This window comes from Mustela lutreola, chromosome 15, assembly GCF_030435805.1.
Source record: "Mustela lutreola isolate mMusLut2 chromosome 15, mMusLut2.pri, whole genome shotgun sequence".
NCBI lineage: Eukaryota > Metazoa > Chordata > Mammalia > Carnivora > Mustelidae > Mustela > Mustela lutreola.
The window spans coordinates 59435340-59453510 of NC_081304.1; the positions used below are offsets into that span (position 1 = coordinate 59435340).

Sequence of the window (18171 nt, forward strand, 5' to 3'; positions counted from 1 at the left end):
CAATAGCTAACTCTTGCCTGAAGGTCAAGCCTAATTTCCTGGCACCACCTTCATGAGACCACCCTTCCTGGGGCCTCCCTTCCTGTCCCCACGACTCCCAGTGCCCCACTCCCCAGCCGCCCCAGCTGCCTCGTTTCTGGTGTGGAGACTGGGCCACGCTCTCTTGCCAGATCCCAGTACTGAACTCTACCCCACCTCTCAACCGTGTATTTCCTGTTCTGGCTTTAAGAATCAGATGAAGCATCGCCTCTACGTCTTCTGCCAAATGAAACAATCAGAGGCAAGAAGCAACTTTGTTCATCTTGGAAAGGAAATGGTTCGGACTGGTGTGTTGTGTGAATTTCTGCTTTAAAATACTCACAAAGGGGTGCCTGGGGAGCTCAGTAGGTTAAAGCCTCTGCCTTCAGCTCGGGTCATGGTCTCAGGGTCCTGGGATCGAGCCCCACATCGGGCTCTCAGCTCAGCAGGGAGCCTGTTTCCCCCTCTCTCTCTGCCTGTCTCTCTGCATGCTTGTGATCTCTGTCAGTCAAATAAATAAATAAAATCTTTAAAAAAATAAAATACTCACAAAGGGGTACCTGGGGGGCTTAGTTGGTTAAGCCTCTGCCTTTGGCTCGGGTCATAGTTCCAAGGTCCTGGGATGGAGCCCCGCGTCAGGCTTTCTGTTCAGCGGTGAGTCTGTTTCTCCCTCTTGCTCTCCTCTGCCCCTCTGCCCGCTTGTGCTCTCTTTCTCTCGCAAATAAATAAAATCTTAAAAAATAATAAAATAAAATAAAATACCCACAAAATAAAGTAAATTCAATACTCACAGACAGTCACATTAAGAAATAAAACTTCTAAGTTTATTTTTCCAAAATTTTCATCAGATACAGAAATTGGATTTCATTGATGCCTTTGTTGTCGCTCATTAAAATAAGGAGGGTTTTATTTAAAAAAAAAATTTTATTGTTGGGGTGCCTGGGTGGCTCAGTGGGTTAAGCATCTGCCTTTGGGTCAGGTCATGATCCGAGGGTCCTGGGATCGAATCCCACATTGGCTCCCTGCTCAGTGGGGAGCCTGCTTCTCTCTCTCTCCCTCTGCTGCTCCCCCTGCTTGTGATTTCTCTGGCTCGCTCTCCTGCTGTCAAATAAATAAATAAAATCTTTTTTAAAATTACTTAAAAAGAAAAAGGGGTTTTCTGTTTGTTTGTTTGCTTTTTCACAACGGGTTTGTTGCCAGAAGACAAGTGTTATGAAAACCATCACTAACCCTAAACCAACATGGGAAGGGAAAAGACTGCCATGCCATCCACATTATCATCGCTGGATGTGTAACGTGTAGAATCGGGCAAGTCTACCACTACTGACCATCTGATCTACAAACATGGTTGGGTCAATAAAAGAACTATCAAAAAATTTGAGGAGAGGCTGCTGGGATGGGAGGGGCTCCTTCAACTATGCCTGCGTCCTGGCTGCCCTGAAAGCTGAACGTGAACGTGGTGTCACCATTGAGATCTCCCTATGGAAACCCGAGACCAGCAAGCACTATGCGACCGTCACGGACGCCCCAGGACACCGAGACTCTCTCCAAACCATGACTGCAGGCTCGTCTCGGGCTGACCGTGCTGTCCTGATCCTTGCTGCTGGTGTCGGTGAATTTCAGGCAGGTGTCTCCGAGGACGGGCCGACCCGTGACCTTGCCCTTCTGGCTTCCACACCGGCTGTGAACCAACTAACGGTTGGTGTTCGCAGGATGGATTCTACTGAGAGATGCGAGGAAATCGTGAAGGAAGTCAGCACCTCCATGAAGAAAACTGGCTGACACAGCATGTGTGCCAATTTCTGGTTGGAATGGTGACAACGTGCTGACGCCGAGGGCCAACAGCACACCTTGTGTGTCCGAGGGATGGAAAGTCGCCTGTGAAGATGGGAAATGCCGGTGGAACTGCACTGTGTGAGGCTCCAGATTGCGTTTCTGCCACTGACTCCTCCAAGGCCTTGACTCTTCCCCTCCAGGACGTCTACAAAATCGGTGCTACTGGTTCTGTCCCCATAGGCTGAGTGGATCTGGTACCCTCAAATCCACCAGGTGATCACCCGTGCTCCAGCCGTGTTACAACTGAGGCAAAGTCTGTTGAAACGCACCATTGAAGCTTTGAGTGAAGCTCTTCCTGGGGACAATGTGGGCTTCAATGCCAAGAGCGTATCTGTCAAGGATGTTTGTCATGGCAATGTATCTGGTGACAGCAAAAGTGACCCACCCATGGAAGCAGCTGGCTTCGTGGCTCAGGTGATTATCCCGAACCGGCCCTACCCGTCAGTGTGGGACATGCACCAGTGCGGGACACACGGCCCATGTTGTTAACAAATTTGCGGAGCTGAAGGAGGAGACTGATGATCATTCTGGAAAAAAGCTGGAAGATGGTCCCAATTCTCGAAATCTGCTGATGTTGCCATGATTGATATGGTTCCTGGCAAGCCTATGTGTGTTGAGAGCTTCTCTGAGTATCCTCCTCTGGGTTGTTTTGCTGTTGGTGACATGAGAGAGGCGAGAGATGCTTGCTGTGGGTGTCATCAAAGCAGTGGACAAGAAGGCAGCTGGGGCTGGCAGCTGGGGCAGGCACTACATCTGCAGGGAAAAGCTCATAGGCTAAATGGATATTAACCCCAGTACCTACCACTGCGGTCTTAACCGTGGTGGTCTCAGAACTGCTTGTGTCATTGGCCATTGAAGTTTAATAGGAAAAACTGATGGATGATAACAACACATCATAAAACAAAAGGAGAGGGGCACCTGGGTGGCTCAGTGGGTTAAAGCCTCTGCCTTCGGCTCAGGTCATGATCTCAGGGTCCTGGAATCGAGCCCCGCATTGGGCTCCCTGCTCAGCAGGGAGCCTGCTTCCTTCTCTCTCTCTCTCTGCCTGCCTCTCTGCCTACTTGTGATCTCTGTCAAATAAATAAATAAGATCTTAAAAAAAAAAAAAGGAGAATGTTTTGTGGACCATTTTGTTTTTATGCATCTGTGGCAATTTTAAGCTTTTAGTTGTTTTGTTTTGCTTTGTTACTTAGAGAGAGTGCACATGAGTAGGCGGGGTGGGGGAGGGGCAAGGGAAGGGGGAGGGGGGAATCTCCAGGAGGCTCCATGCTGAGTGTGGCTCACGAAGGGCTCAGTCACTTGGATCCTGAGATCATGATATGAGCTGAAATCAAGGGTCAGATGCTCCACCATCTCAGCCACCCAGGCATGCCTTATTAGTTTTTAAAACCAGTACTTTTTTAAAATTAACATATAATGTATTATTAGCCCCAGGGGTACAGGTCTGTGAATCACCAGGTTTACATACTTCACAGCACTCACCATAGCACATACCTTCCTCAATGTCCATAACCAACCACCCTCTCCCTCCCCCCTCCCCCAGCAACCCTCAGTTTGTTTTGTGAGATTACGAGTCTCTTATGGTTTGTCTCCCTCCTGATCCCATCTTGTTTCATTTTTCCCTTTCCTACTCCCCAAACCCCCCACGTTGCATCTCCACTTCCTCATATCAGGGAGATCATACGATAATTATCTTTCTCTGACTGACTTATTTTGCTCAGCATCAAATCCTCCAGTTCCACCCATATCATCGCAAATGGCAAGATTTCATTTCTTTTGATGGCTGCATAGTATTCCATTGTAGATATATACCACCTCTTCTTTAGCCATTCATCTGTTGATGGACATCCAGGTTCTTCCCATAGTTTGGCTATTGTAGACACTGCTGCTATAAACTTTCGGGTGCACGTGTCCCTTCGGATCATTACGTTTGTATCTTTAAAGTAAATACCCAGTAGTGCAATTGCTGGGTTGTAGGGTAGCTCTATTTTCAACTTTTTGAGGAACCACCATACTGTTTGCCAGAGTGAAAACCAGTACTTCTTAATAGAAATAACTTGACCAAAAGCCTGTCACAGGGGCGCCTGGGTGGCTCAGCGGGTTGAAGCCTCTGCCTTCGGCCCAGGTCATGATCCCAGGACCCTGGGATCGAGCCCCGCATCGGGCTCTCTGCTCAGTGTAGAGCCTGCTTCTCTCTCTCTCTCTCTCTGCCTGCCTCTCTGTTACTTGTGTTCTCTGTCAAATAAATAAATAAAATCTTAAAAAAAAAAAAAAAAAAGCCTGTCACAGAATTCTGAGACCCATTAAAACAAAAGTTTAATGAGAAACCCCTGTCTTCTTTTGGTTAACACCATAACCTCATATAGTATGGTTCAGGTAGAAGTTGCACAGACCCTATTTCTGGTGTTAAAATATGCTGAAACTGAAATCGGGTTAACATTTCTTTTCCCGGGTGGGGCCTTGAGTTTTTTCACCTTGTCTCAGGGAAAGAAGCTCTGTTCAAGTACAGAGTAAAACCTATGGGAAAAGGGGGTCTGTCGGTGCGACACATCTTCTCATAGAACAGATAAGCAAAGAATAACACCACAAGATAGTTCATAAAACAGGTTAAATTCTGTAACACAAAGTCAACATGTTGCATAGAAAATGTGTATCATATCACTGTGGAGTAAACTTGATAGATTATCACATTTTCATTTCCCAGTTAGTAGAATGCATTGTCATATTTATAAATATTGAAATAGGGCACCTGGGTGGCTCAGCTGGTTGACCCAAAGACAGGCGTCTTTGGCTCAGATCATGATCCCTGGGTCCTGGAATCAAGCCCTGCATCAGGCTCGTTGGTCAGCAGAGAGCCTGCTTCTTCCTCTCCCTCTGCCTTCTGCTCTCCCCGCTTGTGCGCTCTCTCTCTCTCAAATAAATAAATCAAATTTCATATATATACACATATATATGTATATATATTAAATAAATTAATTAAATAAAATAATGCTATTGAATGCATATATATACATATATACATATATATGTATATATATTAAATAAGTTAATAAAATAAAATAATAATAATAATAATAAATGTGTGTGTATATATATATACATACATATATGTATGTATATTAGTATTATATGTATGTATATATATATACCTTAAAAGGTGAGGCATTCAATAGCATTATTTTATTTAATGGTAGAGTTACTTTATCTAGATTGTGGGAAAAGAAAATCTACTGGAAGTTGTTTACTGTCACTTAAGGACTAGAAATCCACTTCCTATAAGAATTTTCATCTTTAAAGATCAACGTTAGGGGAAGAGGGAATATTACTGCACTGGGGATTCAACACAAAGTTTGGCAAAAAGTTCACCTAATGAGAGGACTGGAGTGTATGGTAAGCTTTGTTTTTTTTTTTTTTAAGATTTTATTTATTTATTTGAGATAGAGCAGGAGGGGGGCGGATCATGAGCAGGGGGAAAGTGTTGAGCAAGGAGCCAGATGGGGGACTTAATCCCATGACTCTGGGATCATGACCTGAACTGAAGGCAGATGCTCAACCGACTGAGACCCCCAGGCATCCTTAATTCTTGGCTTTAGATAGCCAGCAAATCTCTTGGAACACTGGTGCATTTGATAAAGCAACTGTGAATCTTGACCGTTTGAACATGAGTTCTGTCAGGATCTTATTTGGTCCTTGAATAGGCTTTCCTCCCAACCCCCAGGAAGGGGAACTTTTTCAGGCTGCTTTGAGTATGGCAAAAAAGCACACAGGACACCTTGTGTTTTATAAGGCAAATGATTCTATGTGAAATGTATCCTATAACTTGGCAGCCCTAGGTGAGAAATGACTGCAATTGAAAATTTTTGTCATTTAGTTGTAAGCTAGGTAAAATGGTCTCTTAATAGTACTACCAAAGGCACTGATGAGGCCTGTAAACTAGAAACTAATAAAAGATTTTGTCCACAACTCAAAAAAAAAAAAAAAAAGAGAGAGAGAGAGAGATTTTATATATGCATTTATTTGAGAGAGAGAGAGAGCAGGAGCATGAGCAGAGGGAGGGGCAGAGGGAGAAGCAGACTCCCCGTTGAGCAGGAAACCCGATGCAGGATTGGATCCCAGGACGCCGGGATCATGACCTGAGCCAAAGGCAGCTACCCAGGTGCCCCTCTGGTTAATTACTTCAATTTGGAACTTTCTAACTTGGGGAACTGCAAATGGGTTATAGATATGGACGCCCCCGTTTTCTTCCATTTTCACTCTCTACGTGAGCCACAAGACAGAAATCTTGAGGACTGCTGTGAGTGCTTTGCTGTATGGGATCTGCCTTCAGGACGGGGGATAAAGCCTGACCAGTCACAAAGATGTGCTACATTCTTTGGCCAATATTTGCTTTCGGATAGTTTGTTCTAACTTCTTTTCTTTTGTTGCCTAATGTATCTTTTTGTTGCCATTTAAGCCCAATTTTGTTTCAAAATCGTATTTGGCTCATGGACAAGGCAGAGTGACCTGTGTGGACATCCTATCCTACTCTTGAAACAGTTTACATAAACGTGGCTATTATCTGCCCCAGGGCGGGGGGCATGGACCCAAATGATGCAGGAGGCAGCAGGCAGAATCTAAAATAAAATGTGGCCACAGACCATGGAAAAGGAACTCTCCCCAGGGCGGGGTGGCTGGGGGTCAGAGGGGGGCGGGACCACAAACACCAAGGGGTGGTGCTTGGCTTGGTGGAGTGGGGAGGCGCTCAGATGGCCACACTGTTTTCCACCAGGCTGGGCAGTAGGTACTCGTAGGGCATGTCCAGCTTTTCATTCCGGGTCTTGATTTCCTTCTCCAGGACAGCCAGCTCCTCCCTGAACTTCTTCAGCACAGCCTTGGGTCCGGGACCTGAAAAATATTCCTCCTGGTGCTGGCCCAGAGCCACCTGGGTGGAGAGAGAAAGGCAGCTGAGAGCCCAGGACCCTCTCGGGCCTCGCTTGTTGCAGCCGCCCCTTCCTGGAAGCCCTCAGGGCAGCCCCCACCCCATCCCCGCACCATCACGGGCTGGCGTCGGCCCAGCTGCCAGACGATGGACATCTGCAGGGAGGCCTGATGGAAGTTGGGCAGTGTTGCCATCACTGTCTCCAGGGTCACGTCCTTGGTGGTCGGCGGGGGCATCCGCATGGTGCAGGGCGTGTTAGGGACCCAGGAGTACCAGTCCAGCTGGGGAGGGGCAGATATGCAGAGTCAGTGCCGGCAAAGCACGGAAAGCCCTTAGCCCACCTGCCCCCAGCCCCACCTCCGCTGCAGGTGCAAATCCCCAGCAGCCCCCTGTGGTGAGTACCTGACCCAGGTGCGTGGAAGAGTGCTGGCCGGTGCAGGTAAATATGCACATGGTGAGAAAGTGGCTCATCTGGTCCCGGGACTGCAGGGAGTTGGGGAAGCCTGCAAGGGGTTCCGGGAAGTTAGTGGCTGCGGGGCCGGGGACAGAAGCTCGGCTCAGACACAGGGCAGAGCGGGGAGAGGACAGGGGTGAGGAGGGCACTGTGGGTGCCCTCAGGATCTGTGGTGCTGACCGCAGACTGGGTCGGATTGGTGGGGGGGGGGGGCTGCTGGGAGGGTCACACCCGTGGGGCACGGCGAACCACGCCGATGGGCAAGTCCTACGATTCAGGCTTTCACTGTGTTTTGTTTCGTTTTCTCAGGGAGCTGGTTGTGAGACATTCACGGGTGACCAGTGTTCCCACTGCCTCTGGAACTAGAGGGGCTCTTGGGGCAGAGGATGGGGTCCTGTCTCTAGCTGACAGCAAAGGAATCTGGGAAGGCCTTCGGGCGTTTTCATAGGGTTAGAGATGCTTCTGAAAGATGGCACAGAGGCACAAGAGGATTCTGGTGAGGTTCCCAGGGGAACGATCTCTCATGGGAGACCCCAGGTGGGGCTAATCGTACCTCGGTCCTGGGCCCCGAGCAGCCCGACCTCCGTGATCTCCCGACACCAGGACTGCAGCTCCAGATCGTCCCTCACGGCCTCGTCCGTCTTGTAGTGGAGATGCACGATACCCTGCACGTAGCTGCCCCCCGACAGTCCGAGAGCCCAAGCTCACTGGGAGCCTCACAGCCCCGGATTCCTCCCCACCGCCTCGCCGGGTCCGGGGCCCCAGCCCCCCAGCCCAGACCAGGACCTCCTGTCCTAGCATCCCCTCCCCAGCCCTGCCTTCCCCCTCCTCACCGAGCTAGGATTTCCCAGAGCCTCAGGGCATCTTGGGCATAGAAGGATGACTGCACTCCCAGGAGCCCCCGGTCAGCCAGGTCGTCGGGGGGGCAGAAGGAGCGGTAGGTGAGGAAGGCGCCCGCCCGCTGCAGCAGCTCCACGTGGCCTCCGCCACCTGTGCTCACCACCTGGGGGGGCGAGGACCAGGCAGGGTCAGGCCCATCAGCCTGCCCGAGGCCAGAACCGGAGGGAGGGGTGAGCCCCGCGATGCCCCTGGTCTCCTCGTACCTGGTCGAAGACTCCCATGTCAGAGACGAGCCCGTTCCGGGCCCGGACGTTAATTTCCAAGGTGTAACGCAGGTGGGGAATGATGAGCTGTGGGGACAGGAGCAGGGAAGGGCAGAGTCAGAAGAGACGGCCGAGTCCCTGCCAGGAAGGAACACGGCTAAGGAGCGGGAAGAGGCCAGCGGTGCGGGAATAGCACAGACATGAGCTCGGTGGCCCCCCGGACGCCGCTGACTTACTGCTCTCTGATAACTCAAAGAAATCATCCTCCTTTTCTGTTCGTGTAAGACTGTGCAAGGTTGAGCTCAGTTTCTCGTCTGTTTCGTTATCAGCCTCTAAGTGGCCTTTTCCGAGTCATATATATATAGGATTTATACATTCATATGTGATACACATTTTTAGATAAAATTCCTCCCTGAAATTTTAACGTTACTGCTATACTGTGTCTATCAGGTACTATATGTATATATATGCTTTATACATAAAAATAGTAATTTTTTGCCTCCCCAGAAGCACTTTTACCTCCTTGGGGGGGGGCATAATGGCCCCCCACTGAGAATGCAGGGTCTAAACTGCCTGCCTCAAGAACTTCATCTCCTACCCTTTCCCCTCTGTCCCTTCCACTCACCTTCTTTCTGTCCCTCAAACATGCCAAGCTTGTTCCAGCCACAGGACCTTTGCACTGGCTGATCCCTGTGCCTTGACCATCTCGAAGCTGGCTCCTTGTAGTCGCGTTCTCAAAGGAGCCTCTCCTGGTCACCCAACTTAACTCACTCTCCCATCACCCTGGCCTGCTTCTCTGCGTAGTACTTAGCACGGTTGACCTCCAGTACCTCCATTACTGCCTGTTAGCCCGTAACGGAAATGAAAAACCCAAAGATTGGGACATTGGCTGTCTTGCTTCTCCCCGGCATCTGGACTGGCTCGTGCCCTACGGGAAGACGCCAAGAAAACAAGTGCGTGGGTGGGTGTCCTCATCTGCAGGGAGCGGGGCTACTATCCTCCCGAGCCCCCAAGCTGGCCTACAGGTCACTAGTTTAGGACTCTTCAAAACGGGCAGGAAAAATACTTGATGCTATTTGTATGGTCCCATCTGGTTGGAGTCCCCGTTTGTGGGCATGTTCTGTTTATACCACGTGTGTATGTCTGTGCTTGGAGAAGAGTAAGACTTTGCACCCTTCACCCAGCCGATGACTCATTCTCGCCTCCTTGAGAGGACACGCGAAGGCACAGAAGGCACAGCGGGCTCCCAGCTCGCTCGTCTTTCCTGGCTGGCTCTCCTCACCCTCAGGGTCCCCAGGGAGGGTCTCCAGTGGCAGAACAATGCCACGGGGCGGGAAGGAGTAAGAAGCTACCTTGAAGACAGGGTGTATGGAGGGAAGGCACCTCATGGTGGCTACGGTGATGACCTCAGCCATCAAGTGTCCCCGCAGAAGGTGGGACTGCAGCTCGTGCATCTGGAAGTCGGAGCTGCGGACCCAGCACTTGGCCAGCAGCCAGGTCATCGGGGGGTCCGTGGGCAGGAAAAGCAGTGGTGGAGGGGATCCCACGTGAGGCAGCTGGAGCTGGAGTGGGGACCAGAGAGTGGGATGAGTGCCAGGCGCCCCCACGTCCCCTCCCTTGCATCCCTTGCCCACCAGACGCTGCTACTCCCCGGTGGGCGCTACTCCTCACCTGCCTCCCCTATCCCCCCCCAGCCCCGCAGCCTTCCGCAGAAACTGCTCCCCCCGGCCTCCTCCAACCTCACTTCCCTTTTGCTGCCCGCAGTGTGGACGGGATTCAAACCCTCTGCTTCCTCTAGCCCACACTCTCGCAACCCTGCCTCCGCACGGCTGGCTGTGCCCCCGGTCCTCAGTGGTCACTTCTCCTCCCTATTTGTCCCATTTCTGCAGGAGCCTCACCTGACTCCTCCTCCTCCCTCCCTGAACCCCGGCCAGTCTAATTGCCCTCAGCACCACAGCTGCTCCCCACACCCGAGCCCATCTTCACCTCCGCGCTGGGCAGTCAGTGAACCCATCACCCTAGTCCCGGGATCCAGCATCCCCCTTCTCTGCCCCGTCCCGAAGCAGGTGCGGGCACAGCAGCCTCCGAAAGGGCCCTCCCAGACCGCTCTGTCCTCAGAGGCTCCCTCTGCTCCCTCGTTTCCTCAGATTCGCCTGCTCTGTCTCTGCAACCAGACCCCAACTTTCCTCCTTTCTTTCCCATTTCCTCCCGGGCACCTTAGGCCTCTGCCCTGAGCAGGAACTTGGGGAGCGGGAGCTCGGCCCCTGGGAGCAGAACCCAGGGTCCTCTCACCTGGATGGCCATGGGCAAGAGTTTCCCATCAGGCTGCAGCTTCAGCATGACCAGAGGGGCAGCCAGGTACTGCTGGCTGCACAAGATGACATTGGCCTTGATGCCGTCCAGGAGCGAGAAGTCCACCTCGAACAGAGTGCCTCTCTGCATGGGGGGGTTGGGAGGGGAGGGCATGGGCTGCTGTCATTTCGAATCTGTCTCGGTCAACACGACACTCCCCCCCAACCCCCCACCCTGGTTTGCCGCTCTCACTCACAGGAGGGAGGAAAGCACGTGGTCGCATTTCTCACGATCACCTGATTTCTCCCGGCACACCCCTCCCTGACATCCAGCAGGAAGCTGGGCCCACAGCGGACCCCATGCCCATCTCCCTGCGTGGCCCCTTTAGGGTGCCCGTGTCTGCACCTGGAGCTCCGTCTCCAGCTGGACCTTCAGCTCCTCCATCCCCGGGGGGAACATCAGGCGGGCGGGAAGTTGCTTTGAGCGCCTCAGCAGCATGGGGTTAGCTCCGTTGAGGAACTGGTACCCGAATAAGGCGTCCTCTCGCCAGGAGTCCCGGACCTTCACTGCAGAGGGCGGGTGTGGAGAGCTCTGTGGGTCGGAGCGCCCCCACCGAACCATCCCCACCTCACCCCACACTTCTCGAGGGACCCAGGCCTCTGGTCTCCCGGCCCTGGCTCCCTGGCTGGGGGCTCTGGGGGGGATCCTGGGAGAAGCACTGGGGCTGGGGGCGGGGGGTACTGACCAGCCAGTTTGCTCTGGCCACACCAGAAAATCCGGTTAAAGTCATCCAGATCATTCCAGCAAGTCAGAACATTTAAAGAGTCTTTGATGGCCAAGTCTGCCAGCCTTCGGGAAAGAAGCACAGAGTTTGAGTTGTGCTGAGAGTTGGATAACCACAGGCACCCACCTTAGGCCAGCCCAGCCCCATGTACCAGAACACTTCCCTGGGGCCCAGCCCCCCCTTGTTCTCACCCCCTGGCCAGGGAGGCTTCAAAATCAATCCTCTTGTCTTCCAGAAACCGCTCGTCCACAGGGAGGTCATTGATGGTGGCCCCAGCCACATTCAGGATTAGCCCATCTTTCCAGTTGCCCCATCTGTGGCCCAGAAGTAAAAGCAGATGTTGGTCTTAGCGAAGGGTCAGCAGGGCCCCGCGGGGGCGGGGGGGGGGGGGGGTGAGGAGCGCTGACCGGTACAGCTTCTTCCTCTCTTCCAGCTCCTGCTCCCTGTGCTGCTTGAACAGGCCCTGAGGGTCGTCTCCCACGGTCCAGCCTAGAGGTAGGGAGGAAGGGGCGGGGAGGCCTCTCCTGAGAGCCTCTCCCGGCCCCCGCCAAGGGCACCTCCTCTGCGGGCCCTGACCCTTCATCATCCTGGCCTCCCGCAGCAGCCCTGGCAACCGGCCCCCTCCACATCCCTCCTCCTGGCTCCGCAGCACACACACCACCCCACCCCCCCCTCCCGGCGCTCACCGGTGCCCTCCGGGAGGCTCAGGACGCCACTGCCCTCCACCCAGCGGTAGCACGGGAACCTGAATTCTTCCCCGCCGGCCCCGGGGCCCTGCACGCAGATCCAGTTGCAGAACCAAGCGTCGTCCTGGAAGAAGTGCTGCTTGTGCACTTTGACGAACAGCAGCCGCCCCAGGTACTCCTGCACGTCCGCCTTGAATTCCATCTCCTGCGGGCGGCACAAGGCGCTCGGTGTCGGCGGGGCGCGCGGGACGGGGCCTTTGGGCCGAGCCCTGCTCCCGCGGGACGCCCGTCCGGCAGCTTCTGGAAAGGCGCGCTGAAGGAGCCCGAAGGAGCAGGGGGCGCGCAGAACGCAGGTGCGTCGGGGTGAGGCGGGAGGAGGGAACATCGGGCGGGAATACCGGGAGGCGCGCTCCTTCCTTCGCTTCTTCCTCTCTGAGGACCCTACCAGTGCACAGCGCCGCGCGGGGAGAGAGAGCACCGGGGCGTGGGGAGACGCGGGGCCGAGCAGGCGGCAGGCTGTGCCGGACAGCCCACGGCCCGGCAGGCCTCCCGCGGGACTGGCCGTCCGGGGACCCCTTCAGGAGGCAGCGCTCGGCCGGGCCGAGGGAGGGAAAGGCGGGGAGGCGTGCAGGCCAGAGGCTCGGGGAGACGGGGCCCGAGGAGGGCTGGGCGGCGTCGGGGAGCTGGGGCGCAGGGGAGAGAGCTGCGGACGAGGCGCGAGCACTTCGTGAAGTCTCGAAGGTCAGCCAGGGGCTTGGGATTGGTCCCGAGAACACGCGGGGCACGTTTGGAGGTGGGACTGTTTGGAACAAACCCCAAAAGGGCTGGGAAGGGCCGCGCGGAAGCGGCGAGGCGGTGGGGAGGGTGAAGGTGACCCGGTTCAAGCGGCCTGATGGGTTAGGGGGCGGTGCGGGGAGAGCTCTGGGCGCAGAGGCCCGAGGGGTCCAGGAGACAGAACGGACCGCGCCAGATTCCGGCTAGAGGCAGAGACGGAGAAGCGCGAGCGACCCCCGGGGTGGGGGCCGAGAGGGGAGGGCTGAGGGCTGGGAAGCGTCCGAGGGACAGACCGCAGCATCTGGGGGTGGGGGGAGGCTTGGGGATAGCCGGACAGGCGATGAGAACTGGGGAGTCGGGATCGGGGCGAGAACCAGGTAGGTGCGACGGCCGCGGGGAAGTGCGTCGGCCCTTGGGTGCTGTCATCTCCGGGCTTCTTCCCCGCTCCCGGTCCTCTGGCGCCCCCACCCCCGCCCGGGGCGGGCCGGACACCTAGCAACGCGGGAGAGGACTCGAAACGGCAGCTTTGGGCAATAAAGGACCCGGGAGGACAGGCGGCCCGCTCGAGGGAAGGCCGATTCCGCGCCAGGCCGGGCCCGTGAGCAGCGCGTCGGTCCCGAGGAGGCCGGGCGCGGGGACACGTCCCGAGCGCGCCCCGTGCGCCCCGGCCCGGCCCCAGAGCCTCCAGCCCAGGCCCCGCGACTCACCTGGCCTCGCGCTGGCCTCAGGCTCGTCCTGATCGTCGCCTCCCCGTGCTCTCCCACCAGCCACAGCTCCACCCGGTTGTTGGAGCCCGCGCACAGCGAGGAGCCGGTGGACACGCGGATGTGGTAGAGACCCATCCTGCCTGACGACGAACGCGCCCTCTGAGGAGGAAGGAGAGTGGATGCGCTAATAACGGGCGCGACCCCGCCCCCGGGAGGCCCAGCGGTCAGAGGGTGCGGTGGCTTCCGTGTCCCCAACGACGTTCGCGCAGCCCAGAGATGAGCCCCAGCCCAAGAAGGCGGGCCTGGCGGGCACCCAGGGAGGTATGGGGTTCTCCAGGTGGAGGAGAAGGACGGAAGGGGGAAGCGGAGGCGGACGGGGGCAGCAAACCTGCAGGAAGCAGGCTTGGACACCGGCCCCGCAGGCAGACAGAGCCCGTGGCTGGGCGCACACTCGGGCTCCCCAGGTGGCTCGCCTCTGGGAAGGGTTCTGCTTATTAAGGTTGCAAGGCTGGGGGGTGGAATAGAGGGCAACTCGCTCTGCAGGTGTTTGTGAATAAGGCCCGTCCTGGCCACTGAATTAACCCGATCAGCCTGGCACACTTGCAAGCCCTCCATGCGCAGAGCTCTGGGGCTCCTTCCATTCTAGCCGCAAAGCCATTACTTCTCTGCTGCCTGCGGGACAAAAATCCATTCAAAGCTCCTGCTCAGGAGGCCTGCCCTCCTCCCGCTTCATCCCACCACCGGCCATCCTCATCTCCGACCCACCTCCCATCCACTGGGGTGCAGCCCTGTATCTCTCAGAACCCACTATGTCGTTTGCCTGTTCTAGGAAAATTCTTTGCAGCCTTCTAACCCCCGGTCCGACTTCAGGTTTTCAGAGAAGTCCTCCCTGGCGGCTCCAGCCCTCCCCGCCTTCCCCTCTGTACTGGGTTTGCCCTGTGCATGGTCCTGTCGCCCCTCACTGACTAAGATGGCAATTCCTGTGTGTCCACGTCCCCTTCCCGCCGAGCTCCCCCGAGGCAAGGGCCACACTCCCAGCAGGACCAACCCAGGTTTGTTCCCCGGGATTGAGCACCGTATCAGGCTTGTGGGTGTCAAGAAGTGTTTGCTGAAACCCATTGAACCCCAAGATCCATTATACATGAGTCCTGCCCTGGTGGGGGTGGCAGGACAAACTCCCGGACTGCGTGAACAGTAAAGGGAGAGTAAGACTGACTCCCACTCCGCTCCCAGCCGGGCCAGCGGCCAGGGGCCTGCAACCTGCCCCGGTAGAAGGAACCCAGAGAACTGGGTCTGTAATGTCAGTGCTCTTGTTTGTTTAGTGGGAGTGGATTTACAGGAGCCAAGGGGCAAAAGGGAGAGAGACTTCATTCACTGGCGTCTCCCGCTGGGCTAGGCACCATTGAGTTTCCCCACCTCAGTCACTCGCCCATATTTCCAAGGTCCATTCAAAAGCAAATACATGTCTGTCCTTTTGTCCTTTTTCTGGCAGCGTGTGTGACCTGTCATTCAGCGGCTCGATTTTGCCACACTGCATCATAAATCAGGAGATCCTTCTGCATCAGGACTTGAAAAGCTTCCTTGATCTTTTTTTTTTTTAAGATTTATTTATTTATTTGACAGAGATTGCAAGTAGGCAGAGAGGCAGGGAGAGAGAGGAGGAAGCAGACTCCCTGCTGAGCAGAGAGCCCGATGTGGGGGCTTGATCCCAGGACCCTGGGATCATGACCCGAGCCGAAGGCAGAAGCTTTAACCCCCTGAGCGATCCAGGTGCCCCAGCTTCCTTGTTCTTAAGGGTGCCGCCACACTGGGTTGTAAAGGGCAGTCTGCCTGGTTTTGTAGAAGCTGGACATTTAGTTTGCTTGCGATCTTGTCTCAGTGTTTAAAAAAAAAAAAAAAAGGTGTTTTTTCTGGACACCTACCTTCAGCTCAGGTCATGATCCCAGGGTCATGGGTTCAAGCCTTGCATCCCTGCTCCGCGGGGAGTCTGCTTCTCCCTCTCCCCCTCCTTCCACTCATAGGCATTCTCTCTCAAATAAATAAATAAATAAATATCTTTTTTTTTTTTTTAAGTGTTTGCTGAAAGAGATTACCGGGCATATACATCATTTCTCAAATGCAGAGATACATGGAGTACCAAATCCCAGAAACGGAATTTCTGAGTCACAAGCCTGTGTGCATCTGGCGAATGTAGAGCTCTGTCCCCCCACCACCAACCCGTGGAACTTGTACCAATTTACACTCGCATTGGCGAGCCCACTGGTGTGTGAGAGTGCTCCCTCTGCCGCCCTCTTGCCCACAGCGTGTGGACAAGCACTTTTCCCTGGCCAGCCTGACAGGTGAGGAACCCGACGTTCCTATCCTATGGCTGTAACTTCTGTTTCTCTCACTCTCTGTAAGGATGAGCATCTCCTGCTGTAGAAGCTGTCCGTATGTCCTCTGCCGGGCACTAGCTGCTCCACTTTTCTATTGGATTTGGGTCTTTTTCTTCTTGATTTGTAGGAACTATTTATATGTTAAGAAAATTTGCCCCTTTCCAGCTCTGTCCTGATGAAAAGGGTCCCAATAGCAACAATGGTTGTTCCCTTTACTATACCAAGTCCTTGGAGCCCAGATTGTGGTCCACAATGTTATTCTCCATGAAAACCTGAGCTCTAGGGGTGCCTGAGGGGCTCAGGCGGTTGAGCACCTCCCTTCAGCTCGGGTCATGATCTCAGGGTCCTGGGATTGAGCCCCGCATCGGGCTCCCTGCTCAGCGGGGAAACTGCTTCTCCCTCTGCCTCTCCCTGTGGCTCCCCCTGCTTGTGCGCTCTCTCTCTCTCTCTCTCTCTCTCTCTCCGTTAGCTAAATAAATAAGATCTTTAAAAGAAAAGAAAATCTGGGCTCTTTAAGGGGTACTTGGAACAGGTAAAACTCAGGATACGCCTGAAACAGGCAATTGTTGCTAAAAATTTAAAAAACTAAGTAAGGACATGTTCAAGAAAGTCACAGGCAAGACCAACAGAGCATGATATCCAACTATAGAGGGGCTCCCACTGGCTAGGTTGTGACATTTTGAGGAGCAAAACCTAAATAAATGGAGCTAATGGAAATAATAAATTTATCAGAATGCTTTGTGGCAAGTAACCAAAAAAATCTATTCAGAATGGCTCAGACGGCAGAGAAAAAATATCATTTCAGCAGATAACGAGTCCACAAGGTAAGTTGTCTCCAGGGCTGCTAGTTCATCGGCCGCACGGCACCGCCAGGAATCAGGGTTCTGTCTTCTCCATCCTTCCTGAGTGAGCTCCTCAGCAAGTCTCCTCGCTGGCAAAATGGCGCCGCTGCTCCAACCATCCCACACGGACAGAGCGACACGCGGTGGGAAAAGAAGGACCATGTCTCCCCGCACCTCTCGTTTCAAGAGCGGGAGAGGCTGGAGGCATCTCTGCCAGCAACACGTTCAGGGTCATTCAGAGGTCTGTGGGGCCAGCCAGCCCGAGTCTGCTCGCCTTCAAAATCACGTAGAAAAGGACCCACCTCCCAAAACTTCCATGAAGGTCAAGGAGCTTTTTGCTCTCCTCCATCCCCAAGGGTCATTCTGAGTGTGGGGAGGAACCAAGGCCCCAACTTGAAGGCAGCATCCCATGTCTGCGACCGTACTGTGAGCCATTTCCAAGTTGGTGTCGGGAAGTGGACTCACAACCTCCACCCAGGAGCTTGGCTCGGCGGGGGCAGAGAGCTGGGAGCATCTCCAGAATGCACCTGCCACATTTTCTCCAGGACCTGGCGTGACTGCTTTTGCTGGCTCCATTGCAATTGTTCGGGCTGGCGGTTCAGAAATGAAGCAGTGGGTGTCCCCACCAGGTCCCCACCTGGTGTCCCCACCTCTCTTCATGCTCCACAGCGAGCCAGGCACTGTCTCCGTCGGGGTTGGTGCGGGGAGACTATGACTGGGATTTATGAGGACACGTAGTCGCAGAAGATTTGTGGAAGGAGAACGTGGATGCCAGGAATGTGAACAGTTCACCTGGAAACGCGGAGAATGTTCCGCGCTCGCCCCTTCTAATCAGCTAGAGGTAAACACTGGAAACTGCATGCAAGAAACTGGTATTTCTTCAGGAAAATGGCAGAGTGTAGAGGCTGCTTCTAGGCAGACTGGCTTGCATGATGGACACAGAGGGGACACCAACCTCCTGGCTGGACACAGGCCCATCAGGGGACCCTCCTCAAAATAGCCACAGGCCCGAAGTGACCAATGGGCTGCTCACAACCAGGCACAGTGACCAAAAGGGGGAGAATTCTGTTCGTCCCCATGCCTGTTCACCTTCCCCCACACTTAAAGAGTCCCCTACCCTGCCTCCTTGCGGACTGCCTCTCTGCTGCTCTGCTCGCGCTCCCTTGCGGTGTGGTCAGGAAACGGCCATCGCCCTTGTTCTCCCTCAGGTGAATTCGTCCACTGCACACAATACGGATTTCCACCAGATCCTCACCCCAACTCTGGGGGCCCCCATCCAACCGAGAGACACCCCATTTAGACATTCACAGAAGTCGGCACTGCATGTAGTAAGTTGGCTTTCTGCTGATGCTACACTCCAAGTGGGCTGATGGGCAGTCCCT

At 54.4% G+C, this 18171-nt stretch overlaps 1 protein-coding gene and 1 long non-coding RNA gene across 3 annotated transcripts; one reads left to right on the forward strand and one right to left on the reverse strand.

The window, feature by feature from the left end:
* Window positions 1-5849: 5849 nt before the first annotated feature.
* On the reverse strand, window positions 5850-13707 carry LOC131816515 (polyunsaturated fatty acid lipoxygenase ALOX15). 2 transcript variants are annotated; one of them, XM_059149330.1, is made up of 14 exons: window positions 13573-13707; window positions 12092-12296; window positions 11813-11894; window positions 11597-11719; window positions 11367-11470; window positions 11027-11187; window positions 10622-10765; window positions 9682-9891; window positions 8330-8416; window positions 8060-8229; window positions 7780-7901; window positions 7175-7275; window positions 6886-7053; window positions 5850-6775 (listed from the first exon to the last, which is right to left on the reverse strand). In XM_059149330.1, exons 1-14 carry the CDS (start codon window positions 13705-13707, stop codon window positions 6596-6598), a joined length of 1992 nt encoding a protein of 663 aa, XP_059005313.1. In that variant the 3' UTR covers window positions 5850-6595. The 2 variants fall into 2 exon arrangements, with proteins under 2 accessions (XP_059005313.1, XP_059005314.1); XM_059149331.1 differs by lacking the exon at window positions 13573-13707 and adding an exon at window positions 12537-12797.
* On the forward strand, window positions 12270-16492 carry LOC131816516 (uncharacterized). Its single transcript, XR_009348088.1, has 3 exons — window positions 12270-12444; window positions 13633-13803; window positions 14443-16492. It is a non-coding gene; the product is annotated as an uncharacterized LOC131816516 (long non-coding RNA).
* Window positions 16493-18171: the final 1679 nt, after the last annotated feature.